Source organism: Lindgomyces ingoldianus, assembly GCF_010093535.1.
Source record: "Lindgomyces ingoldianus strain ATCC 200398 unplaced genomic scaffold BDR25scaffold_21, whole genome shotgun sequence".
In the NCBI taxonomy this organism is placed as follows: Eukaryota; Fungi; Ascomycota; class Dothideomycetes; order Pleosporales; family Lindgomycetaceae; genus Lindgomyces; species Lindgomyces ingoldianus.
In genome coordinates this window covers 876961-900317 of record NW_022985182.1, presented here as the reverse complement: position 1 = coordinate 900317, position 23357 = coordinate 876961, and the positions used below count along the sequence as shown (strand labels likewise).

Genomic DNA, 23357 nt, shown 5'->3' with positions numbered 1-23357 from the left:
ATTCACGGCCATGTCGCATCGGTGTTACATTTGAGTAACTTAATTGGCTGGGACGGTCTAGACAAGTAGGCAAATGCCCTCTTGCTTTTCCAATAGATCTACCTAGATTGCGGCAAGGCTTTAATCCTGCTTTTGCGGCCGTGTAGTCAGCCGTTTGAAAGCACACTGTTCGCCTTTTCATACTAGTGTACACCAAACCTCTACAAATGCTGCGTCCGTGTCCATTGGACGCGAGAAGTGACCTCTGTGGTCTTAGGACGGACATCTTCGCAAGCTTCAACATTCAGCACTCTAGGCGCCAGAGCCTATGGAGGCAGTGCCATCAGCAATGCACGGACGGTTTGAAAAGAGACAGCAGTCAGCGTTGCATGGAATAGCATGGAATAGCATGGCATGAATCCCATCGTCAGTTTGGTCACCGGATGAATCCTCAATCCGGCCTGCACAGAGCCTTCATGCTTCCGCCCGTGGCTTGGCGAGGATTGTCACAACGCTCCCATGTCATGGCTGAATCATCCCGATAAGTGAGGAATTAAGAATTTGTATTGTCTTGCGCTCTTTCTAGTCATTTCGCTTGGTGCGCCCTGATATCTCAGAGCACAAGCCCGAAAAGTTTACCTACCAAAAAGGGTATCCATAAGCCGTACACCTCCCGCGTTCCCGCTGAAGTGCCGCAACATCCCAGCGGATTAAACGGGCGGTCTCCCGCACCCTTGGACCACGTCTTCGGAAACAGGCTGGGAAAAAGAAAGAGGCGATACCTCATTCCAAAGTGCCCAATGAGTCACAGAATTGATCCTTGACCCCACAACCCGGGGAGCAGAAGCGCAATGCACGAAATAGCATCCTTTGAGTGGTGGTGTCTGTGCGTGATGAGATGTGCACATGCTTCACGTCCTGCAGGAGTCGTATTGGATGATTGAGGGGTGACCATTTCCTTTTGCGACACGGCAGCCTAGTGTTTGCAAGGCAATCGATGAACATCGTCCTGAATAACGACTCGTCCAACAGACGAAGTGGTCGCACAGTGCCCTGTCCATTTGCACATGTCCTTCCGAATCACGCCGCACCAGCCTCCCTCGCCCAAGGTCTAAAACCAATATTCGCAATTTGAGGGAGAATGGCAAATAGAATGTGAAACTTGGTACGGTTGGTCTTGTGAAAGTCATCTCTTCCGTTCGTGACTAGAGTGCGCGAAGGGATGTGCAACATAGACGAGCTCGGAGCCCAGCGTTCCGCCAAATGCAAAAGTGAGGCAGCCAATCAAACGCAGAGGGAAATGTGTACACCCAATCTTCAATGAAGACGGTCATTCCAACACGAGTAAGAAGAAACATCGTACGCAGAAGAAGCAGCCACGCTCTTACGATTGGATGGGATTGGATGTGCAGGAGAATGTGGCAGGGTTGGCTGTGGGTGATAGCGTTGTGGATGGATAGAAAAGCACAGTGTTAGCCGAAATAGATTGATGATTACGAGTCTTCCAGAGCCAGAACCTGAAGATGGCGTGTCAGCAGCAACGTCGGTGGTGCAAAGAAAGGGTTGAGGCTCAAAAAGGGCAAATAACATGAATCTTCGAATAAGGCAAGTTTCCGGTCTGATGGCCTAACGCCTCAGCAGGATGGCATTGCCGAATGGAATGTGGTACAAACACGGGTACAGGTTTGGAGAAGCCGAAAGATAAGCGAGGGATTAAGTTTTATCCTTCTATTAGATATCATTAAAGGCTGTATATAGCTGAAAATGCCAGGAGGCTGAGTTGTCTGTGCCGTCTGGAAGAGGCAAAATCATCGTCAGAGAGGTGCAACACGGCGTATGATAAAGGAGAATGGGATCGGACTTCGGGGGCACTGCGTAGGGTTTCCGATTGTAAGACGAGGTCTCATCTGCGGCGTTGTACAGTTTCCGCATTTGTGAACGTGACGGTGGGAGGCTCAGATGCGTCGAGGAGAAGCGCATCAAGCAGTATTGAGCCTGTTGAGGGGCCTCGAGTCAAACTAGGCAAGCTTACGGATAAACCGTAAATTCTAGGCATACCTTCTGATGAGGGACGTCTGGGGAGCGTGAGATCCACCCAGCCAAAGTCAGATTGGGAGTCTTGTGTTGCCACTTGGTCCACGTCTTCTGTTGCTGCGGGAAAAAAACGAGGCGCTTCCAGTTTGGAAGAATCGGTCAACCAGTTCTTGACTCTCTCGCGAGCGTTGAAAATAGTGCTGAGTATACTTGATGATCCGCTACGGTGACCAGGGATGTTGTGCTTTTCTAAGGTTCCCGTACAAGTGTCTGCGGAAGAGCCATCCAAGGCATCCGTAAATTGGACATCTTCGAATGGAATGCCTTGACTCGTACATAGCTCTTTTAGTCGATCAACTTCCACCTGTGTCTGCTCAAGCTTCAGCTGAATATCTCTTCGTTCCGCTTTGCGCTCCTCCAGAAAATCCTCCTCATCAAAGAGATCGGGTTGACCTGCTGCCCGAAGGAGATCACGTTCATCAAGTTCTTGTCTTAAATCGTACTCGAACTCATTCAGCCGATCCAACAAGATTCTTAAGTCCCCAATCCTAGAGTATAACTCATCCCGTGGCGATGCTGAAGGCTCAGCTATTTCTTTGCCGGATGACAGTACATGCTCAGATGGGGTATCATGAGAAGCGGTTGAGCATTGCTGACTTGAGCCCAGCCGGAATTCCTTGTCCAGTTCATGGTAGATTTCCCCTTCCAACTCAGTAAGTCTGTATTCATGATTAGACAGACCATCTTCCAACCTAGCATTCTTCTCTCTCTGACGTCCGATATCATCTCTCGAAATATTCATCTTTCTTGACAAATGTTCCAGTTCTTCCCGACTATGAAGATAAGAGCTATGCTCGGTTGCCGTGTTCACAACCGTCATGAAGTTGTTCATGATATTATCAAAAAGCTCCTCCAGCTGATTACAGCGTGTTCTTTCTCGCTTCAAGTCCATCCGTGCTCTAAGGATAAGATTCCGCAACGAAGCGATATGCCCTTGAGCTGACATCCATATTTGAATAATGTATATCTGAGAAGCAGGGTCGAGCGTGACTTTCGTTCTTCCGTCATCTGTAGAGAATCGTAGTTCTTCAGTGGCTGGTGATTTTACCGTGGAGACGGTCGAAATTGTTTGCGAAGATTCTGGTGGGAGGGGTACGTTTTTATTTAGAGTGAGTGTGATGCTGGAGTGAAGCGGTGGATTGGCATCTTGTAGTGAAGATATTACGCCACTGCCCAAGCCTACTTCTCGAAGTCTCGAGCTGCTTTTCGTTAGTAGCCTTGCAATGTAGACTCGAAGTTGTGTGCAAGGATAAGCAGGCAGTATTTAATAAGGCTGACCTGACAGGGGCTACAAACTTTAAATGGCAGTCCCGATCGTCCTCGGCCTGAAGCGTTGACATTTAGTGCGAGACCACCAACTTTTAGCATTGCCAAAAGGATGTGTTAAGTGAAGGAGAATGATTCTCAGCGGAAGAACGTCTCGGCTATTCTGCCAAGGGAATTGCAGGGTTGCAAACGTCAACTCATTCGCAGAATGCAGCATGTTTGCGCCTGCATGAGCTGATACTGTATGACCACCCCTCCGATATTGAGCGGGATGCATCCCAGCGCCACATTCACGTTTCCTAGCTGCAGGGCCACCTTGCTGGCATTGTTTGGTCTCGCAGAGGAGTTAATTAAAAGCCACCTTGATGAAAGAGCCGCAAAATTATCACGCGGTAGATTTCCGGTCAAGGCTCTATTTATGAGTGATGTCGAGCCGTGTCCCGAGGAACTATACGCTTAGAGATGGATTTCACAAATTGGATGTGGGATTCCGAAAGGAGCGCGTATTGCTACTACGACTATGATAGAGGGTGTTACGTATATCAAACGGTGCAAACCATTGTCGCGGCTCAGCCCAGCCCAGCGTATGTAGTATTATACCCAACTTTTTTGGTGAGATTGGCCTGACCAAATCCCCTTAACAGGGCGCAGGAGCCACGGCCTCAGAACGAATCGGCCTCTACGTTGACTACGTTGCATGGCCGAACCGAGAGCAATGACAGTAGTAATTGTAGCATTTCGAGTGGTCTGTCAAGCCTATTCGAAAATATATCGCTAGAGAGGAATTTCAACCCAATGGAAGCAACTCCAAGAAGCACATCTCTATCTTCGGGCGTACTGGTAGGGCCTGGGGATCCGAGCTGGAATCGAGGGAGCAGCTACGCTAGCTACGAGCACCCAAATCCTCCCCTCACAACGCCAACAGGATGTAGCCCCCAGCTGCCTCTTTCAAATCCAACCAGGGCATTTCATGGATGGCATCAGGACCAGATTGCTCCACCAAATCCTCAGGCAAGGGAGGGTACAAGGCCCTCACGAGCAATGCCTTATCAAAACACACAGGAGAGAAGAGACAATTCGCAACCGAGTGACCCAGAAAGACTACAGGTAGTCAGTCGCAACGTAGTAATGAATCCTGGCACGCCACCAGACCTTCTTCAGCTGGGTATTACACCGCACAGACAAATCCGCGGAAATTCTGAATCCACGAGAGAAAAGCTGGACTCCAGTAGGTTCTGAATAAATTAGACATGTAACATGCTGCTGAATGGCTTATAGGCTTCTGTATTCGACGTCCTGGCCACAAGTTTTTTAAGAAAGGTCTTGTTTTTCGGGTTCTATGGCCTGAACTAGCTGGCGATATGAACCAAAATATAACTGTTGCATCAACGCCAAGATTTGAAGGAGAGAATTTTTTTGTGAAGGTCAGATGGTTCGTCGTGGTCCGTGAAGGTCACAACTGCTGCACCTGTCTGTAAGTACCATTCGACGTCCTTTTATTTCCCCTTACGCTGTGAAAGCTCTTTAGACTTAGTCGGGTTCCTAACCGTGGCAGCTCAATCCAAACCTATCGTGGAAGAGGAGTACCAGAAAACAAAGTAAAAAAAGACCACGCGATCATGTACACCGGAGATGTTGCACCATTGCCACTTCCGTCCGAGGAGCCACGTGGGGCGTGGGAGCTTCCCATGGGAGATCCCATTCGCGTTATAGGAAAGAATCAGTGGGGGAGAATGGATCCCATGTCCCGCGTTAATTTCCTCAAAGTTTACACAGTGGAGCATAATGTGAAAATTGACGATTTTGGGTATGTTGACAGGAATGATGAGTGGAAGCTCATCACTCAATTCAATTCCCACTGGAACATTGGACCACTATCTCACCAAGTATCACAACCGGATCCTAGTCTTAGTAATTCCTCTGAAACGGCCCAGGGTTACTATGCACCTTCGCATGCGCCTTCGTATGCTCCTCAAAATGAGAACAGCCAGGGACCAACCGATGATCCTAGCGGAAACGGCTTCCAAATCTTGAATTCAACTGGGCGCTATCCGATCTCACCAATCCCCGAGAATACAAGAGCCTACCACCAGAGCTTAGGAACAGAACTTCCAAGTACCGATGACGGAGATGATGGAAACGAAACGGAGGTACCCCACGATGATGCTCCAACTGGACCGAGACATGGGGAAGGCTCCGGCTCACATGGATCCACCAGGTCCCGTGGTGGAAATCGAAGGCGCAGGTACAGGTCCGAGGGACAACAATAATCCCATACGTTCACATACACTCTCGCGTTTCGCGATTGAGTGTCATGCTGTGTCCAAACTCATGATAACGTCTGCTTGAAGATGATCTCTTTTGGTTGCGCTTGCTGAAGTTTAACATCTCACTTTCATTGATATTACATGCTTTTTCTTGTTTCATATGAACTCCTCGATATAGGTAGGTTTGGGATTAGGTTCGCGTCTGTGGGGGCGAGTAAAGAGGTAGAGAAAAGGTGATGCACCAGGCAGAATTTGAAATATTGGTCCGTGCTCCAGGGCTTGGCCTAGTAGGCTAGTTCTCAGAACATTTTCTACAACTACATCACGTCGAATGAGATCATAAGTAATGAATAATGATAATTGCATTCTCAGCTAGTCCTTTGTTAGTTTGGCGCTAGAAGATAATATACACGAAACCAGTCCACCTCAAAACTCACTCATCTTTTTGGCTTAAACCTAGGTCGGAGAAACCTTGGATGCAAGAGGACGAAACGCCCGGTTAACTCATTGCTTGACCGCAGTGTTTGCCAAGTCCGCCAGCTCGAAGCCACATGTCGCGGCCTTGCTATGGGGACGCTTCCAATTCCGGGGATGAAATCATCACACACACACCAAGCGAGAAATGAGGCCTTAGCTGCCTGGTTTTTAAAATCTCCCTTCTCTCTCAGACCCTTGAAATAATTATGTTTCTTAAGGCGCGGCAAAGCGTGCCGCCCTCAAAGCCACTGTCGACTAGATCGCATGGTTGACGACTCGAAATCGTATGGCTATGCATCCGGTTGATGGGGCTTAGAGCTTAGTTAAGACATGCAACATTAATGAGTAGGTTATAAAATATGCCTTCCTGTTGACTCCCTCTTGTGCGACTCTCCTTCATCCTGTTTTAGAATTTGCGTTCCATTGCGGACACCTAAGTTGTCGAGACCGCAAAAATACTGTTTTCACAAGGCATCAGAAAGGTTCATACATGGCTGGCTGATGACATTGCCCTTTGAATCATTTGTTTCAGCATTATGAATCTCTATTGCTTGCCATCTCACATTATCTTATATCCCACTCCAACGCTAACACCCGACGTTTTGGGGCACTCCTCCGCTAACCGAATTTAGTATTCAAAGCAAATGACGCTAACGAACGGTTGCATTAGCCCCCGCGTGTGGACATCCCGTCAGGGCTTCCAACGAGGCGTAGTACTGTACGATTGGGCGATTTTGAGGCCTGTACGGGTGAGATTTTGTGTACGTTCGTACGACAGGGGGGAGGAGAGGTAGGTGTACGTATCGTAACTGTTACGGCTCACGTGATCTGTACGAGTAGTACGATTCGATTAAAGTACGCCGTACTCTAGTCGAAACAGCTAAGACTATGGGTCTCTAGAGACGCAAGATTAAGGTCTAATTAACTATAAAATAACTAGTTCTCCCTAGTAACAAGAGCAGATAGGACTAGATGAGGCCTGTAAGGCGGCAAGAGGCGTGGATAGATAACTCTGGAATAGAAAATGGTCTGTAATAGGCATTTTTGAGACATCCGTACTACGTACCGTACCTAGGGCATCATTAATCGTACGGTACGGCTCACGAACTCGGTACGTTCGTACTGAACACGTGACCGTTACGGTTCACTTTGTACGGACCGTAGTACGGCCCGTTGGAAGCCCTGCATCCCGTCGTGGCAACCGAAAACGTGGGTATTAGCCTTTACCCTGGCACATTTATTGCACAAGAATTCTGAGCCTATTTAGTGGCAGATATCATGCAAAAGCTTATCAAGGCGTAGACCCGCTGATCCGGATGGATACCGAACACAGAAGAATTTGGCAACAATGCTACCAAAACTTTGGATGTCACTGCGAGTCAGGGTGTGAATATCTTGTCCTTCAGCTAGAATTGCGAAGATGCGTGAGCAAATACATGCAAAGCGAGAGGCAGACTACACTGCACAAAAAATGCATCAAATTATTACAAGCAATCAAATTGTGCAATTTGCGTGAATGGAAATTAGAATGAAACAAAATGAAGCCAAAGTGCACCCATTACCGCATCCCCTCAGCTACAACAGTCCATGGAGTTTTGAGCGTAGGGCCCTAGAAAGGAAGTTGGCTAGCATACTGTTCAGATGATAGTGTAAAGAGTCAAGGAGAGTTAACATATAATAATAGCGAGAAGAAGGCCAATAAATGAGATTTTGAAAGGGAGAGGAATGAAGGGAGATGGAGCACATCGTATAGGGTTTAACACTTCCACGTATATCTTTGGACTTCATCCGGTCGCTCTCCGTATATGGATGAGTACGAAACACGAAATCATTAGTCCACTGAAAGGATGACCGGAAATAGTTCGAACTTATCTGATACTCATGCCTTGTGTAAAATAGTTGACAAGAAGATGGATGTGCTCCTCAGCAATCATACCAATCTCGACGACTTTAACGTTGTGCTCTACGGCGTAAGGCTTACCAAAATTAACACGGGATTCCTTGTCAAGAGACTCGTTCTTGTATGGGATCACACGAAGGGGAAGTTTCGTGATGTATTCGCCCGCCAGAAGGGCAGGTGGGGGTACACCTGAATGACCCGTATAGACAATGGCGTGATCGTCTACAACAAGTCCCTCTTTGGTTGCGCCTTGGCGTCGGTATGTTTGCACAGGGCTGTACTTGTCAGCGGCGATCCTAGATGAAACAAGTAAAGAAATTGTACATCTCACAGATCCGCAAGTAGTACATCCCGCCAGCCTGAAATGGAAGGGAAAAAGAAAGCTTTTGAGAACTTACATGCACTGACTAAAGGTCCCTTTGTTTTGCACAACTATAAATCGCCTAATCTCCGAATATACTCCTTCGCCCAGCCACACCACACTGAAATGGGTGGAGCCTCTAGTCTTTCCAAAGTTCTGCTGGCCGGCTGGCTCAGTCCAAAGCATCTTGAAAACCTTTAAGACTACTTAGATATGTCCAGTACCGCGAAAGATATAGAGCAACATACCCTACCTCGGCAAAAGAATTGCTCCTGGTCTTGAGAAGACACCCGTTTATATTCTTGCTACCGTTAGCAGATTAGAAAACTTATTTACAATGATAAGGCGTACGCGTGCTGAGTCTCTCGTCTTGTCGGTCAGTGTTTTCTGTCTGTATGAATCGTTGCTTCTTATCGCCGCCTACACTCTCCTGAATATCTTGTGGGAGAGTAGCAGAGCTAACTGTATACCTCGGCTGGTTTCCATAGAGATGAGATGTTGTATAATATTGTGATTGGGAAGTATGAGGAGATGTCGCGTAGGGGGATTGGATTTGATTATGCGCTGCGACCGGATTTCCCGGTTGCATAGGTGCCGCATTGCTTAGCTGGGGAGAAATTGTATAGTTCCGTGCCTGAGGCTGAGAAGATACTTGGTATTGGTTATAATTTGGGTGTAGAGATGTCTGATATTGTGCTTGCGGAACTGCTGATGACTGCGCTGGAGGGGCTGCTAGCCCTGAAAGGTAGGGCTGCACGCTGCGGGGAACGCTGTTCGTGGAATTAGTGCAGTCTTCGGGTTGCAGTCGTCAAGAAAGTATCGACTCCGAAATGCTTACGTAGGATTTGGTGAAGTCGACTGCAGTGTTTGAGGTGCTTGCGGCTGTGGCCGGGCTTGATGTGTCTGTTGGCTGGGGGCCACTGGCTGTCGATGGCCACGTTCCCATTGATATTCGATCAAGGTCCCCTCTTCATCGTAAACCGCGCAATAATGTTGACGCTGCTCTGCAGACCATTGCCACTCGGAGTAAGTAGCCATCACTCACTACATCTCTAGTCTGCGAGAGCACCTCGTTTGCGGGGTAGGAGCCCGGGTTTTAATACAACCGAGTAGAAGGGAGCAAGCAGGCCATGGGGCCTAGCAAAGAGCCGCTAAAGGCGAGGAAGACAGGGTTATTAGCTGTAGCTGCAAGGCGTACATAGAGGGTAGACGATTCTATATATTCACCAATACCAACGTGGAGATGACTGCACCGATAAGAGTGCTGACACGACAGCGGCAGCTCGCGGGGGTGGGGTAGCGATTTGCACAAACTCAGTCAAGTGATATGCCATGACTGCCATGCGGCCTGTGCATCGACGTGAGCCTCACTTCTTCCATACCTCGACATCTTCAACCTCACTCCCTCACATCAAACCTACGAGGGTAGGGCAGTAGACAATTACTTCAACGCGCCAAACGCAAACACTTAGCGATTGAACCAACTTTGTCCTGCTGAAATCTCTTGCCGGTTGCTCCCCTTCCACCAATTGTTCTGTCTAGCTAGAATCCCGCTCTCCATACACAACATGTCCAAACCGCACATTGTAGATGACGAGGTAATATCTGCTTCACACCCGAAGATAATTTTTAGTTGCTAAGTTTCACAGGAAGTTGAAACGCTCAACTTACTCGCCAAAAAGGTGCTTCTGGGCGATGCTAAGAAAAGGGAGAAAAGGGGGAATAGAGATCGCGTTCACTTCCCAGAAAAAGAGCCAGATACTGCTCCACCTGGTGACGAGGCCGATACTCATGACCCCGCCGGAGAGGCTTGTGTGGAGGAGAGCTCACCTGTGGTGAGGAAGCGGGTTCGCTTTCTAGTTGAAGTCCTGCCCGCGAGAAAGTCGGATTCTGTAGTTCCGTTCAACCCTAAGCCGCCTCCGCCTCCACCACCACCTCCCCTTCCAGCTTCATTCTGGAATAGTGAACCCCAACCTATATCTAACAAACTTCCTCCTCTACCTCCACCTCCTCCGCCTTCTCCACCACCTCCTCCACCTGGATTTTGGGACAGTACACCTCCGCCTATATCGGAGAGAGTTCCTCCTTTACCACCCCCCCCCCCCCCCCCCCCCCCCCCCCCCCCCCCTCCGCCGCCGATACCCATATTTATGCCAATTCCTTCTTCTCAACCCACTGATCCTCTTGAATCAGCCCCTCTACATCCACAACCTATCTTCACTCCGGCTGATGATGGCGATGCATATATCAACAAAGCAGCCTTTAAGCTATATACAAAATTCATGGACGAACTTGCCGAGTTCGCCGAGCTGCAAGGCGAGGTACTCAGGAAACGAGTCGACGCGCAAGAGAAGCGAGCTCAAGCGCGGATATTCAGGGAACAGATACGCCAGTGCGATTCAGAACTCTTTAAATATCTCCGTCGCTCTGTGGTTAATGAGGGTATTAAGGGGGATCAAGAACTCGAACGACTCTTTGGAGCGGCACAACGTGCTCGAGACCAACTCGTACCTTTTGACGACATTCATGAAGCCGTGGATGTTGAGCTCGGAGCGGCGGAATTTGCTTTGACGGAGCATTATGCTACCCTTGAATCCCGCTACGAGAACTTTTTTAAGCTTCGGGCAGGGTCTACATCCACGGCCGGAATTGTCCCGTCAAGTATATCATTCGAAAAGTCGTCAGAAAATGAGGGCGACGAAGACAGCGAAGAAGAGATTGAGCCAAGACATTACACATTATTCCATGGGGCGATTTTAGGAGACCGAGTTAAAGTTGGTGAGGTCCCGCTTATGGTGGATACTTTTCTGGATGGATCTCGCAAGTCCACACCAACACCGAAATCTGCGGGGACAACTTCACGCCGGCCAATGACAACTCGAATAAAGAGCACAGATGGATACACGGAACCTCTAGGGCTATCACGGAGACCCGTACAGTCATTTACCGAGGACGTGGCAACATTACCTAGGAGTAAAATCCATAAGCTAAGAGACGAACTTCTCCCACACGATTTGGAGCCATTGCAAGATTTGGCTTCTAGCAAGGACATTGCTGAAATGCTCCGAGGCATAGGGGGAGCTCTTATGACTACATCAGAGCACACAGACCTTTTCCTCGAAAGTATGACTCTGGAAGAATATGTGGTAATGGAAGATATTGCCTCTGACATTCCAGAGCGACCCGAGGACACAATCTCCATCGATCCTTTATCTGGTGATGGAGATAGCCTCCTGCTTCTGGACACGGATATGAGAACAAAATCTACGCTGAGCGAATACCTTCTAATATTTAATAGCACACGCGATCGAGTCAACAAGTGGCTTTTGCATAAGCTTCGAGTTTCGCCCTTCGAGATTTTCGAGCTACGGTGGCAGGTCTCCTCACGCAATGCATATGTTCCAGACTGGGAATGTTCGGTACTTGATCTTTGGTATAAGGACGCTTTAGGTCTTAGCCAGGCGCATGCACAAGGCTCTGAAGAGGAATCTGTTGTCACTCCACCACCCTTCTATGCTATCACTCCGCGGGGCCGCCGAGCTATTAAATCAAAGCAAATCGGACCACGATCTCCAAGCTCAAATGCGATCTGTGGATCAAGTCAAGCGGGAACGCAACCTAATCTCCAATCATATCACTTAGTTCCAGATTCAATACCTAAGGTCATCTATGATTCCCAGCATTCCCCTTAGAAGGACTCTGTTGCATCCCGCATACATACAGAATATTTCAATAGAGGCTCCTTTACTTCTAGGATTAGGTTTTTCGCGTCAGTTACAATACCCACATCTTCATTCAGTGGGCGTTAAGTTAATAGAAAGAACGTCCTGGTCATTATGCAGTTATCCCATCTTAGCTCGAGGAATACTACGCTTGGCGTGGGGCGAATGATTCCCATGCTCTTCCCTGTTAATATGGTATCGTACCAATCTCTGTTAGATAGATTTTCGTGATTGCTTTTATCCAGGCCGCAGGGCTGGAATCCTGAGAACCGAGCATCATGCAGATTCCGCAGGGATGGTGATTCTCATGCAACTTCATGCAAGCCTTATGCAGAGAGGTCAGGTGCCCCTCGATGTCCCGCGATCGAATGATTGTGCGGGAGCAGAGCCGCACGCACCTCTCGGCCGCGCTCGAAGGATTTTTGGTGGCCGCCGGCCCGCAGGGGAGGATCGGTTTCTTCCCTATCAGGTTCCATGCCCCGATCACGTTTCCGCATCTCCGTGAGAGACTTTCCGATGTGCCTCGTAAGTTGAGTGCAGTTATGAATCTTGAGTTATGTGCAGTTTAAGTCATCCATACGTCAAATTACACGCGTCAGGTGCATTAGTAATGTCACATTATGGTCGAATCAATACAGGTAGGGAATATCCCAGAGCTTGGGGATCGTCCAGCGAGTTCTATAGAAAATTCCCAGTCCTTCTAAGAGCCAAAGGATTGAGATATGGTGGAGCTTAAAGAGGCTTAGAAATTTTACAAGTTAGATTTATCTAACCAGCAGTCAACAATCTATAGCTGTCACTATCCAGAGCTCATGGAATTAAGTTGAAATCGTATTCCCAAACCTTACCACACCTAAAACCCATGTACAGTCACCTTGGAGACCTCTCCTTCACTCCTCTGTTAACGAGCTCTACACAGTTAGTTGAACCTGCCTCCGTTCCCGGCCCCAGGTTCTCTTACACCTCCAGCAACATCGCCGCCCACGAGCAAAACATCACATTCTGGAACACTCTCTCCACCGAAGTATTGCAAACCAAACAGAATTTTGAAGCCGCACCACCTGCTCTTTGACCTCTACCGCCCTCCCCACAATCCTCCCCACCATATCTTCTGCGAATTCAAGCAAAGTCTTCATCTTCACATCTACTTCTTTCAAACCTGGAAGGGTCCGTTCGGTTGCCGACAACCCTTAGATTCCATCTGGTATAGCCTGGATGTAGTGTGGGTTGAGAACTATGGTAGAAGTAGGACTTGACACGACGTTCTACCGCGGTCTCAAACAACTCTGCCAAATCCACATGAGTGAACCGCAGTGCTGCGGGCCGAACTGCGATTGTTCTCAAAAGGGTAATACATCCTTGCTACGTAACGTCCCTAGGGCGTCATTAAACGTACGGTGCGGCTCACGAACTGGGTAAGTTCGTACTGAACAGATGACTGTTACGGTTCACTTTGTACGAGCCGTAGTACCCCTCGTTGGAAGTCGGTGTTGCATCTTCAATAATTAAGGCGAGCGTGATATTAAGCGTTTCGGAATCGCCGCCATCTGGAGCAGAACTCCCGGTGGTGCTCGCAACCCTACTCCTGGCGGGATGGTGAAGGAGGGAGATTCGGCACCCTCACATCGGCTTGACTGATTATCCGGTCAGCGACTGGACGAGCAAACTCTCTACATATATTATTGTCTTGAACCTGGTTGCTGGTAGCCCTAGATATCACAGCGTGGAAAGGATTGTTTCGTCGAGGACGTGATGGTGGACTATTAAAGATAGCGATAGTTTGTCAGTGGTGCGTTCCCAGCGCCGTTGCTCTGAGAAGGCGGTTTTACGAGTACACAAGGTCACTCCACTTCCCAGGCACTTCATAGGCACTCGCGATGTTGACCAGTCCACCAGCTCCTGCGCCCTGGCGGGCCGTCTCTCGAGTGCGATGTAGCAGCTGTCCAGTCCACACGTTGCCCAAGTCTCGACAGAGATATTCTCTAGTCTGATTTTGAGTCCCATGTCCACTCCCTGACCGGACCGTCGCGCTATTTTGGGGAGTTTCTGTTGCTGGTTCTCCGATACGGGCGTTTGGGGGTGCTGTGGGGATGTGGTCGAATAGATTGAACCCGCTGACCCTCTTTGTCGCTCGATTCAGAATTGTAACAGTCGAGAGGTCCATTCACGAAGTAGGTTGGTTGGCTGTGGGACCGAAGTGGAGAATGTGAGTGGGTATTAGCCAAGGAGCTTAGAAGAAAGTATTGCGGAATTCGCTCGCTGTGAGACTAAAGAGGAGAAAGCGAGTTCAAGACCTCACGAAGAAAGTCCTTCGTAGTGCTTCCCACCCTAGCCCAGTCAGTCCTTTCCTCCACTCTAAGCCTTGGAATCGGATCTACCGCCTTTTTAGGTAGACTAAGGGGAAATCATTTGTGGAACCATCTGCTCTAACTTCATGCCACGTTGAAATGATCGCGGGACTTCGTCCAGGCTATATAACTTGGCCCAGCCTTCTGGATCGTGGGTAATTTGAGAGGGCATATGCATCGGGTACCAGCGTACAAACTGAAAATGATCCTCAGTGAAACGTGCCGCTGTGCCTATCCAGCATTCATAGCGATGGAGAAGCTCTTCTATGAGTATATCCGCCTCGGCATGTTTTAATCGATCTGCTGCGCATCTAAGGCACTCATACGTGGCGCAAGCGCGTATCAGCCGTCTAAAGTAGCTCACAAATAGCTCCGAAAAGGTTGTTCAAAGATTGTTCAAAGCCTTGATGAGTAGGATAGAAGTCCGCATCAATCGTGTCCCAGAGATGCTGCTCGATAGTGACGTGCTATGGGTGATATGAGCTTACTCGGTGGTATTAGATACCGGATTGGCGTTATTCATGTTTGAGAAAATTTAATTCTATTACATTGCCCTAATCTGATCTCGAACCCATTCGCCAAGGCTTTAATTCATTGCACCAGTTTTTAGGCGTTATCGAATTAAGAGCGGGATGGCTTTTCCAGATATTTCCATTTAGAGTTATGGCAGATTAGTAGCGTCTTTTGTATTGTGGTGATAGGGAGAAACCAAAGTTTGCTGTACTGTCTATATACCCCTCATGCATTGTATAACCGTCTTGCTGTGAGTGTAAATGCAGTAATCGCGTGATTTATTATGGATGGCTTGATTCTTTGAGAGAAACAAAGGTACCCTGAGAACTGAATGAGAAGATCCCAGAAGTAAAGCTCCTAGGAAGCCGAACGCCCTAGAGTTTCCCTCTGACAGATGCGCAGAGGGCTCAAATACTCACCATATGCGTATTATTGAGACATACTGAGAAAATATAGGGAAATTGGGAACCCAAAAACCATTGGTTAAGAAAGAAAATCACTTTCAATTTTAGACGAAGACTATACAAGAGTCCCATTGTCTCCATACTGGATTGACATGGGCAATACTCTTACAAATCTAATTCGAGAAGCCTTCTGCGGACGGAAAATGTTACTGGCTCACTGTCGTCTCTCGGTGTGTGGATCTCGTCTACCCAATCTTGTTCGTTCGAGCATTGGGACCCACCCCCATCGTAGCTGCGTCTGTAACGCCTGTTGACTTGGCGACGATAGCTACTGGTCATGATGGGTATATCAATTTCCGGACGCTCTTCGCGTTGGCGATTATGGCTGCTCGCTGTAGTGGGTGTTTCAATGTCTAGATGCTCCTCGCTTTGCCGATGCGTCCATCGTCCGGTAGGTGTACAAAGTGGCAAGGTATTGACGAACCCCTCATCAGAACATCCGAGCGCATCTTGTATGATCAGATACCTTCTTTTCCCGGCTTGAAGCGCTAGATGAGTTTCCGGAAGACATTTAAGCCAGTACCAGAGCGCTGCATTTCGGTCACGGGTTGTTGGTCGGCCATCGAGCCGAAACTGTCGATTAGCTTCTTCGACGAACTCGAAATGCGAGATGTCGCACTTCAATTGATTGAGACTCTCGTTAATATTTCGAACAAAGGTGGTAGCAACCTGACATTCCTTTCGAGATGTCTGCACCCGGATCTCCCGTATCTTGCTTCTATCTTCAAGTGCATCAAGAGCTGCGCGGATTGAAATCTCAAGATCGAGCCATCCTCGAAAAAACCTCCGATGGGGAATGGGAATGTTGCCGTGGAACGCATCGATCAGTCTGTTAAAAGCGTCGTGCCGGAGTATGGCGTCTCGGTGAGCAAACCAGCCTTGACGGTAGTATTGACCGCCCAGTGCGCGGTATTGGTCTTCGAACTGAGATAGATCGCGGGCCAGGGAATTGATACACTCTCTTACTCCAGTAGCTGCGGCTTCGCATAAGTTGTCATATTCGCGCCGTGCGAGCTGCGTAGCCTGGAACGCTCTCGTGTATTCGTCTTCTGACGCTGTTAACCGGTGTTCGCACTCTAACGGGTGGAGTTCAATGTAGTGTAAGCGAGTTTCTGCAGGAGGGTGGCCTAATGTGCAGCCAAAACACCATTCCGGAAAATGATTGTTGTAGTCGGGGCTGTCATCTGGAGTATGGCAAGGAAGCTCATCCCGGTCGTCTGGTGTGAACAAAGCCGACACATCGCAATACTCTATTCGGGTCTTATTGAAGTGCCCACAAGACCAGCGGTTCCAAGTGAATCTACACATAGTACCGGGGCTAGGGCAGGAAGTGATGGGCTGCAGATAGTAACGAAAGCGAAAGATATGGAGCAGAGAGCTCTAATTCGGAAGTCCAAGATGTGTTAATGATGCTGACGAACGAATGCAACGAGTTTAGCGATGGAAGAGGTTGGTGGAGAGTTCAACAGTATTGCCGCCAACCTATGAAGTCTCACATACCCCATATTTCGCGTACCTGCAGTTGCGTAGTCATACGGAAGGTGTGTGTGGCGGACAGAGACAGGACGCGCGACCTCAACGAAGGAACGGCTCTGCGACATCCTTCAAACGCCACTTTCCAAGAATGACGAGCGGTATTTCGAAGCAACGCACAGTAAGGAGAGGAAGTTCCTGTATTCAAGTCAGAGATCATGTTTCGCTTCTGTGGCGAGCTTGGATTTCCCTCCGTTCTAGATGCCGTTTTGCTACTACAACTGGCCATGGGCTTAGAGGTCTCGTACAGGATCGAACGGACATCTACTTGAGGCTGATCGCGACAGATTTGCGTCAACCGCTTGATCTGGCTCCTATAGTGTCATTAGCACCTGTATGCGTGCCTGTGATATCTCAACACTTACCTGCGTGCTGCCTCAACTTACGAATAGAGAGAGTCCTACCCGTTGGAGAGGCAGACAGGGGTTGTTTGGAACTTATTGCAATCTGATCGTTCACAATAGCTTTCTTATACTCATACACGCCATTTAATAAGGCCCTCTCTAACTTGGGGTCTGCCTTTTGCCAATTGTGTATTTCTTGTCTAGTGGATTTTTTTTTCTCGTTAATACGGATGGCAGAGTATGACTGGCCTTGACATGTTCTTATCAGATGTCAGCCGGGAAGAAAAACGCACAGTTTCACCAATTAGAGTAATTATCAGTTCGCTTCGGCAAAGAGTGGGAGGAATTCAAAGGCGGACATGCGCTAGCTAGTATTTTATTGGAGGTGATGCATCTTTTGTTAATGCTGCCTTCATCTTGTTGGCTATGTAGCCTCTCCGGAACCCGCTCCATTGCTGTAAGTCCTAGTAAGATAGAACTTTAACCTCCGATACAGTCACTCCCCTTTGACACCGGACACATTTTTTCAGCTCTTAATGATAACCTTGAAACGGAGAATCAAACGGAGACTGACAGGAAGATAAGTGATGTGTGATGCAGGTTCAAACGCGCCATTCCACGTTTAGCTTCGCAGCTCTCCTCCGTTTCTCAGGTCTGGAGCTCTCAGCGCGTGGGTACTCTCTAATACACTGTCACTATTCCCACGGCTTAGGCGGAGTATCCTTACTGTCTACGACACGTCTATATCAACGAGCTGGAGGAGTATGGTTGATGTGTGGCATTGGCTTCGCATAGGGAGGTCATCGGCAACCTACATTCCATCATTCAGCAAGCCTTAGTTCGTATCTCTGCTCTACGCAATTGGCATCCAGATCTGGTCTGCACTTATCTCAGAGCCCTTTCAGGTGGAGTTCAGGATCTTCCTATTCCAATTTATTACCGCTGATCAGCGACCTTCCTAAACACACCATGGCGTTGACACGCGGAAGCTCCACATGAAAGTAAGAAAACATATCTCTTACTCTTTGCATCAATACCCTAGACACGTAGTCATGTTCAACCCACTCTCTTGCCATAGCTCTCTCATATGCGCATAATCGGGGCTGTCCTTCCAGTTTCGGGTGTGTGGGTGATAGAAGGCCCGACGGATGCACAATGCCATTGTCGGGCGAAAGGCGCCTTCAAAAAAACAGCCACTCTGAGCGTGATAATGCGAGTCAGTCAGGAATGTGGGGAAGGCGACTTGTGACTCTGGGGATGGAGCAGAGGTGTGCAGCGCGTGCCACTAGAACAGGCCGACCTTCCTGAAACGTATGGAAATCCACAATCGCCATCCTTAGCCCTCGTCATTACCCCGATCCTCCCGTTCAGAGAGCCCCCCTTTTGCTCCACGATCCAGTCCACAAGATAACTAGGTAACGGCTTCCACAGCGTTCGTTGCGCGTTTGTCCCGTCGAGGATATGCAGGGAAAGGGACCCAGAGGCGAGGTTATTTCCGAACCCAGATTTCCAAACGCATTACTGCCAGGTTCCTGGTTCGGCCTGGTTTTTACCACGAGGGCGCGACGCGTGGCTCCGCTCTAGCGATGAATCTGGGGATCCCGGCGGACGGAAGCAATGGTGGTGTCAACCTATGAATTGCGATTGGTGATGTTCCGAGGATGACAGAGCTGCTGGCGGCGTTGGCGATCTTTTCGACCTCATCTCAAAGGTGACATTAGGGTAACAATTTTCAATCATGTCTTCCCCTTCACATTGATCTTTAAAATTTAACATATAGAGGGTATTGTTTCGCTGTCTTTCATGCGTGCAACTTACCACAGACCTTCAATAGAGTGATCTAGTTATTTGTCAATCCCAGCGGCTTCTTCCCAGTTACATTTCTGCGTCATTTCTAGCCCATTACTATTTGCTTTTATTTGCCACCATGAAGAAGTTCATCCGTAATTTCATCGCCAAGCACAAGCCCAACCTCAAGTCTGGCCGAGCTACAAATGGAACTCCTCCAAACAAAGCACCTATTAATGGATATAAGAACATGTCACCGTCTCAAGAAAACTGTATGGCTAGTCAACAGTACCAGCAAGTCCTCGCACCCGCAGCTTCTGATACTCTCCAAATAGCGCTTCAGAACAAAACTAGCAGCAGCAACGTCTTCGCATACATCACAGGCCTCGCCCTCAGCAACAACAATGTCCCAATCTTCATCCAATCAGACGGTCACACGGTGTACTCTCCTACCTCTCCGTCTCAGCCCGGCGCTGCTCTTGCTGCGGACGTCGCAATCTCTCTCGGCTCTCCTGGAAATACTGTGAACGTGACCATTCCAAAAATCGCGGGCGGTCGAATTTGGTTCTCCGTTGATGCTCGCCTTACGTTTCTGGTGAATCCTGGACCTGCAATTGTCGAGCCGTCAGTCACCAATCCCACTGATTCGAACATTAACATTTCCTGGACATTCTGCGAATTCACCTACAACGACGCCCAGCTCTTCGCAAACATCAGTTCCGTCGACTTTGTCAGCATTCCTGTCGGTATCTCGCTCACCAACACCAGCGGACAAACTAAAAGCGTGCCCGGTATGCCCTTGAATGGATTCTCAACGGTGGTGGACCAGCTGCGTGCTCAAGCAAGCAAAGACAAGCGTCCATGGGACCAACTAATCTACTCGTACAACGGCCAACCTCTGCGAGCCCTTAGTCCCAACAACCTTCTCGTAGGCAATGCAAACGCATGGGGCGATTACTGGAACAGCTACGTGCAGCAAGTATGGTCGAAATTTACGAACCAAGACCTCACGGTCAACACGCAAGCTGCCGCTGGGAATCTGACAGGCCGCGTGACCAACGGCCAACTCTCTCTTGGTGAAGCAGGCACTTTCTCCGCGCCTAGCGCTGCAGATATCTTCTCCTGCTCGACTGGTCCGTTTGCGACGGGCTCAAACCAGGCGCGGAATGCGGTCATCCCGAGATTGGCGGCGGCTTTCAATCGCAGCACTTTGTTGCAAACAAATCAGTTCCCCAATGGGAGCACACCAGCGGATTATTATAAGAATGATGTTACGAACCATTATGCGAGGATTTTGCACCAGGTGCAGAGAGATGGACGTGGTTATGCATTCCCGTATGACGATGTCGCTCCAGATGGGGGCAGCGATGTCGCGGGTACAGTGTTTGATAGCAGCCCGAAGCTATTTACAGTGTCTGTGGGTGGTGGGTAGACGCAAGCTCAGGCGTCTCCTTAACACTTTATCTTGTGCCAGGAAGGAGTTTACCAGATTAAATCTATTCTATCAGTGCTGCTAGACTAGTATGGGTATACTTTAAAGGGAATAGTACATAGGCCTGAACATAGTTTGTAGACACAAGCTACAGTATCATCTTAACCCGCTACCTTATTCTAGCAAAGAGTATTTCTATTAGTGTTACCCATATCCACTCTTCTCTGCCACTCGTGTGGACGGTTTGGGAAACATCTCGCATTTAAGCGTTCACAGGGCAGAGATATCCCTGTGATACTTCAACCTTCTCGCGCCAAAAGCTACCCTGTTTAATGGAGTCAAAATGCCTGATATATCCCTGATCCCGCAAGCTCGCTGCGCACAAGCTCGTGGCAAGTGCACACCTCTAGACTCTACCTCTCTAGCCCGCTAGAGTAAGCCGCTTGAACAGATTTAGCTTCTTGGTCCTCCTCAGCTAGATGCTTCTGTTGCTTCAAGAGCTAAAGACCGTTCGAATGTGGCGACGGGTCTCAGGTCTTCGGATTTGGAACTTTCACAAACCTCAAGCATCTTATTGCAAACTAGAACTTCCTTTCGAACCTCTGCAGGGCTGAAGCTCCTTTTGCCTCTAGCCCCTTATCTATCTAATGCCTAGGTACAATGCTACGCAAAAGCTTTCTATAGTAATCTTATTACCTATTAGCAATACTAATAAAAAGGTCTTAGTCTAGGGGAGTCCTTTCTAAGATAGTGTAAAAGCAGCCCTAAAAACTCAAATTAGCTTTTGCTTCTCTGTAGGCTTGCATAGCTAGATATTGTCTCTGATGCTATGCACAAGCCTTGCTTCAGCATGATGAAGACCTTCATCATTAACCTTGGAAAAGGTTGAGTCGAGTAAACTCCTTGCTATCATAAGGCAAATGGCTAACTTACTTCTATTGGCATTGTGTTTCATCTTAGAAATGTAGGGAACGAAGGAGGACATCAGGTCGGTGCAAGAGCTCTGGGTGTCGAGAGTGATCGACAAGGTGTTGTGGTGAGCCGCTTTAACTCCATTAGGGAAAGTCAAACAACCTTGTCAAGCGGAGTCGTTTGCAAGCGAATTCATAAGTTGATGCATAATCTGACATCAACTTCCACTTCGCTCTCGCCTGCACACCTGAGACTATTTTGTCTGAAGCAATCAATTCTCTCATTGATGTTCCCACCTCTTATGCCGAAGCGACAGGAGAATCCTCCAAAGGGTCTAGAGGCAAACGTGTCCCTCAACGAAGTCGCACAAGCGCCCTTGTCTTTCTCGAGTATCCCTCCTGACCAGAAAAGAAGGAAGATGGACTCCAAAGGGGGGTCTTCATTGCAAAATGCGGCTAGCCAGACGTCGGATTCTTCGAGGACGCGATCACATGACGTTAACAGCTCGAAATCGAATGAAACTTTCCATACCCCATCTTCCTTTTCGACCATCATGCCAAACACCGCAGCTTTTCCCTCTGAGCACACTCTCAACTCATCTGTACCTTTGCTATCCGATTACATTTCGAGTTCTCCGAAGAACATTTACTCCCCACTACCGCTTGGGGATACAGAAATACGGCTAGTCACAATCGTCCCCGGCATTCTGGAGGATCCCATGGTCTGTATTCTCGAAGCAGTGTCCCTCGACTCACCGCTTGCATACGAAGCCCTATCCTACGTTTGGGGCAATTTGGATGATAGTCGAACCATTATTGTCAACAATGCGCCTGCCGATGTCACTTCTAACCTAGATATGGCACTGCGGTATATCCGTCATCCCGAGGAACTGCGTACCATGTGGATAGACGCCATCTGTATCGATCAGAGCAATACGGTGGAGCGTAATCAACAGGTTAGAATGATGACATCTATTTACCGCCGAGCACACACTGTTCTCATATGGGTTGGGATTCTCGAAGAGCAAGAGACGTTCTCCGTTCTAGAACGCATCAACAGACGCGACGCAGGGCAAATTAATCGTCCTGGGCATGCTGCGATTTCTTACGACGCGAAAGATTGTGGGATACTAGCCACACTTATCTTGCGCGACTGGTTTCATCGCATTTGGACGAAGCAGGAACTCACGGTTGCTCTCCGGGATCCTTGGATTATATTCGGACACTGTTGGCTACGATGGAGTGCGTTTTGCGATGCTATTCGTTATGCTCCGAGGCAACCTTGGAACGAGTCCGAATTCGCAGACCTCCTAGGTTATGACGATATAAGAAGTCGATACGAGCAATCAAGTCCAATGCCTCTATATTCCCTTCTGTATCGTACTAGAAACTCTAACGCGTCCGACCCTCGAGACAAGATCTACGCTTTACTCGGTCTATCCTCTGCCCCTACTCTGGAAGTGTTCTCGCCAGATTATTCTCTTACTATTGAAGAAGTCTGCAAGAGAACTACCGTACATCTTGTCCAGGCCGAGAGGAACCTGAGGCCCCTATCCCACTGGTCTAATAAGAAGGACTCGGGACCGAAACTACCATCGTGGGTCCCTAACTACACATTATCAGATCCAGGGCACATCCCCGCTATTCCACTTCTGAAACCCACAGACCCATCATTGTATGCTGCATCAGGACATCATCGGGCTACATGGAGCGTTCGGACATCCGAAGATCTGGAATCCCTTTTCCTTTGCGGAATTATTTTTGACATCGTTGAAACCGTTCACCCAAAGTGGTGGGAGGTAGACGAACAACTTCTCAAAGAGAAGCGCGAGGTGGGCCTCTCAGAAACCGACGTCCGACTTTGGCTGGACAAAGCGGAACCGCTTTGGCGCACTCTAATCGCAAACAAAGATGTCAGACAAGGTGCCAAATTAGAACCTCCAAACTACACTGGAACC

General features: G+C 48.6%; 9 protein-coding genes across 9 annotated transcripts; 5 read left to right on the top strand and 4 right to left on the bottom strand.

The window, feature by feature from the left end:
• Positions 1-1710: 1710 nt before the first annotated feature.
• BDR25DRAFT_356684 (uncharacterized protein) lies at positions 1711-3441 on the bottom strand (the record flags this gene model as incomplete). Its single annotated transcript, XM_033695690.1, has 3 exons — positions 1711-1974; positions 2012-3303; positions 3357-3441. 3 exons carry the CDS (start codon positions 3439-3441, stop codon positions 1711-1713), a joined length of 1641 nt encoding a protein of 546 aa, XP_033546297.1.
• A 29-nt stretch (positions 3442-3470) lies between these two features.
• Positions 3471-5801, top strand: BDR25DRAFT_394411 (uncharacterized protein; the record flags this gene model as incomplete). Its single annotated transcript, XM_033698304.1, has 8 exons — positions 3471-3556; positions 3607-3774; positions 3837-3923; positions 3984-4567; positions 4618-4791; positions 4819-4852; positions 4895-5557; positions 5598-5801. 8 exons carry the CDS (start codon positions 3471-3473, stop codon positions 5686-5688), a joined length of 1887 nt encoding a protein of 628 aa, XP_033546296.1. The 3' UTR covers positions 5689-5801.
• A 1982-nt stretch (positions 5802-7783) lies between these two features.
• BDR25DRAFT_49675 (uncharacterized protein) lies at positions 7784-9599 on the bottom strand. Its single transcript, XM_033698659.1, has 5 exons — positions 9183-9599; positions 8696-9114; positions 8593-8645; positions 8382-8539; positions 7784-8258 (listed from the first exon to the last, which is right to left on the bottom strand). The coding sequence occupies exons 1-5, from the start codon at positions 9380-9382 to the stop codon at positions 7952-7954; spliced, it is 1137 nt and encodes a 378-aa protein (XP_033546295.1). The 5' UTR covers positions 9383-9599; the 3' UTR covers positions 7784-7951.
• Positions 9600-9756: 157 nt separating this feature from the next.
• Positions 9757-12230, top strand: BDR25DRAFT_343797 (uncharacterized protein). Its single transcript, XM_033693865.1, has 3 exons — positions 9757-9942; positions 9994-10396; positions 10538-12230. Exons 1-3 carry the CDS (start codon positions 9913-9915, stop codon positions 12034-12036), a joined length of 1932 nt encoding a protein of 643 aa, XP_033546294.1. The 5' UTR covers positions 9757-9912; the 3' UTR covers positions 12037-12230.
• A 2805-nt stretch (positions 12231-15035) lies between these two features.
• Positions 15036-17403, bottom strand: BDR25DRAFT_356679 (uncharacterized protein; the record flags this gene model as incomplete). Its single annotated transcript, XM_033695689.1, has 8 exons — positions 15036-15137; positions 15169-15312; positions 15347-15473; positions 15501-16771; positions 16813-16983; positions 17007-17238; positions 17286-17324; positions 17384-17403. The coding sequence occupies 8 exons, from the start codon at positions 17401-17403 to the stop codon at positions 15036-15038; spliced, it is 2106 nt and encodes a 701-aa protein (XP_033546293.1).
• A 105-nt stretch (positions 17404-17508) lies between these two features.
• BDR25DRAFT_356678 (uncharacterized protein) lies at positions 17509-18267 on the top strand (the record flags this gene model as incomplete). Its single annotated transcript, XM_033695688.1, has 6 exons — positions 17509-17604; positions 17637-17653; positions 17701-17725; positions 17765-17857; positions 17895-18067; positions 18102-18267. The coding sequence occupies 6 exons, from the start codon at positions 17509-17511 to the stop codon at positions 18265-18267; spliced, it is 570 nt and encodes a 189-aa protein (XP_033546292.1).
• Positions 18268-18298: 31 nt separating this feature from the next.
• Positions 18299-19008, bottom strand: BDR25DRAFT_356677 (uncharacterized protein; the record flags this gene model as incomplete). The annotated part of the gene is made up of 5 exons (XM_033695687.1): positions 18299-18519; positions 18555-18628; positions 18661-18810; positions 18836-18860; positions 18900-19008. 5 exons carry the CDS (start codon positions 19006-19008, stop codon positions 18299-18301), a joined length of 579 nt encoding a protein of 192 aa, XP_033546291.1.
• Positions 19009-19306: 298 nt separating this feature from the next.
• On the top strand, positions 19307-20488 carry BDR25DRAFT_228762 (uncharacterized protein; the record flags this gene model as incomplete). The annotated part of the gene is made up of 1 exon (XM_033685288.1): positions 19307-20488. One exon carries the CDS (start codon positions 19307-19309, stop codon positions 20486-20488), a length of 1182 nt encoding a protein of 393 aa, XP_033546290.1.
• A 1465-nt stretch (positions 20489-21953) lies between these two features.
• On the top strand, positions 21954-22622 carry BDR25DRAFT_289012 (uncharacterized protein; the record flags this gene model as incomplete). The annotated part of the gene is made up of 2 exons (XM_033688423.1): positions 21954-22482; positions 22519-22622. Coding segments are annotated over 2 exons (633 nt in total), but the record flags the coding sequence as incomplete, so codon positions are not given.
• Positions 22623-23357: the final 735 nt, after the last annotated feature.

What these genes read in the sequence shown, in the direction of transcription:
- BDR25DRAFT_49675 (XM_033698659.1), bottom strand. Translation starts at nt 9,382, where the DNA reads ATGGCTACTTACTCCGAGTGGCAATGGTCTGCAGAGCAGCGTCAACAT. An exon ending in TCGACTTCACCAAATCCTAC is followed by an intron (nt 9,115 to 9,182) that starts GTAAGCATTTCG and finishes TTCCACGAACAG; the next exon opens with CGTTCCCCGCAGCGTGCAGC. An exon ending in AATTCTTTTGCCGAGGTAGG is followed by an intron (nt 8,540 to 8,592) that starts GTATGTTGCTCT and finishes GTAGTCTTAAAG; the next exon opens with GTTTTCAAGATGCTTTGGAC.
- BDR25DRAFT_343797 (XM_033693865.1), top strand. Translation starts at nt 9,913, where the DNA reads ATGTCCAAACCGCACATTGTAGATGACGAG. An exon ending in CGCACATTGTAGATGACGAG is followed by an intron (nt 9,943 to 9,993) that starts GTAATATCTGCT and finishes TAAGTTTCACAG; the next exon opens with GAAGTTGAAACGCTCAACTT. An exon ending in TCCACCTGGATTTTGGGACA is followed by an intron (nt 10,397 to 10,537) that starts GTACACCTCCGC and finishes CTCTTGAATCAG; the next exon opens with CCCCTCTACATCCACAACCT.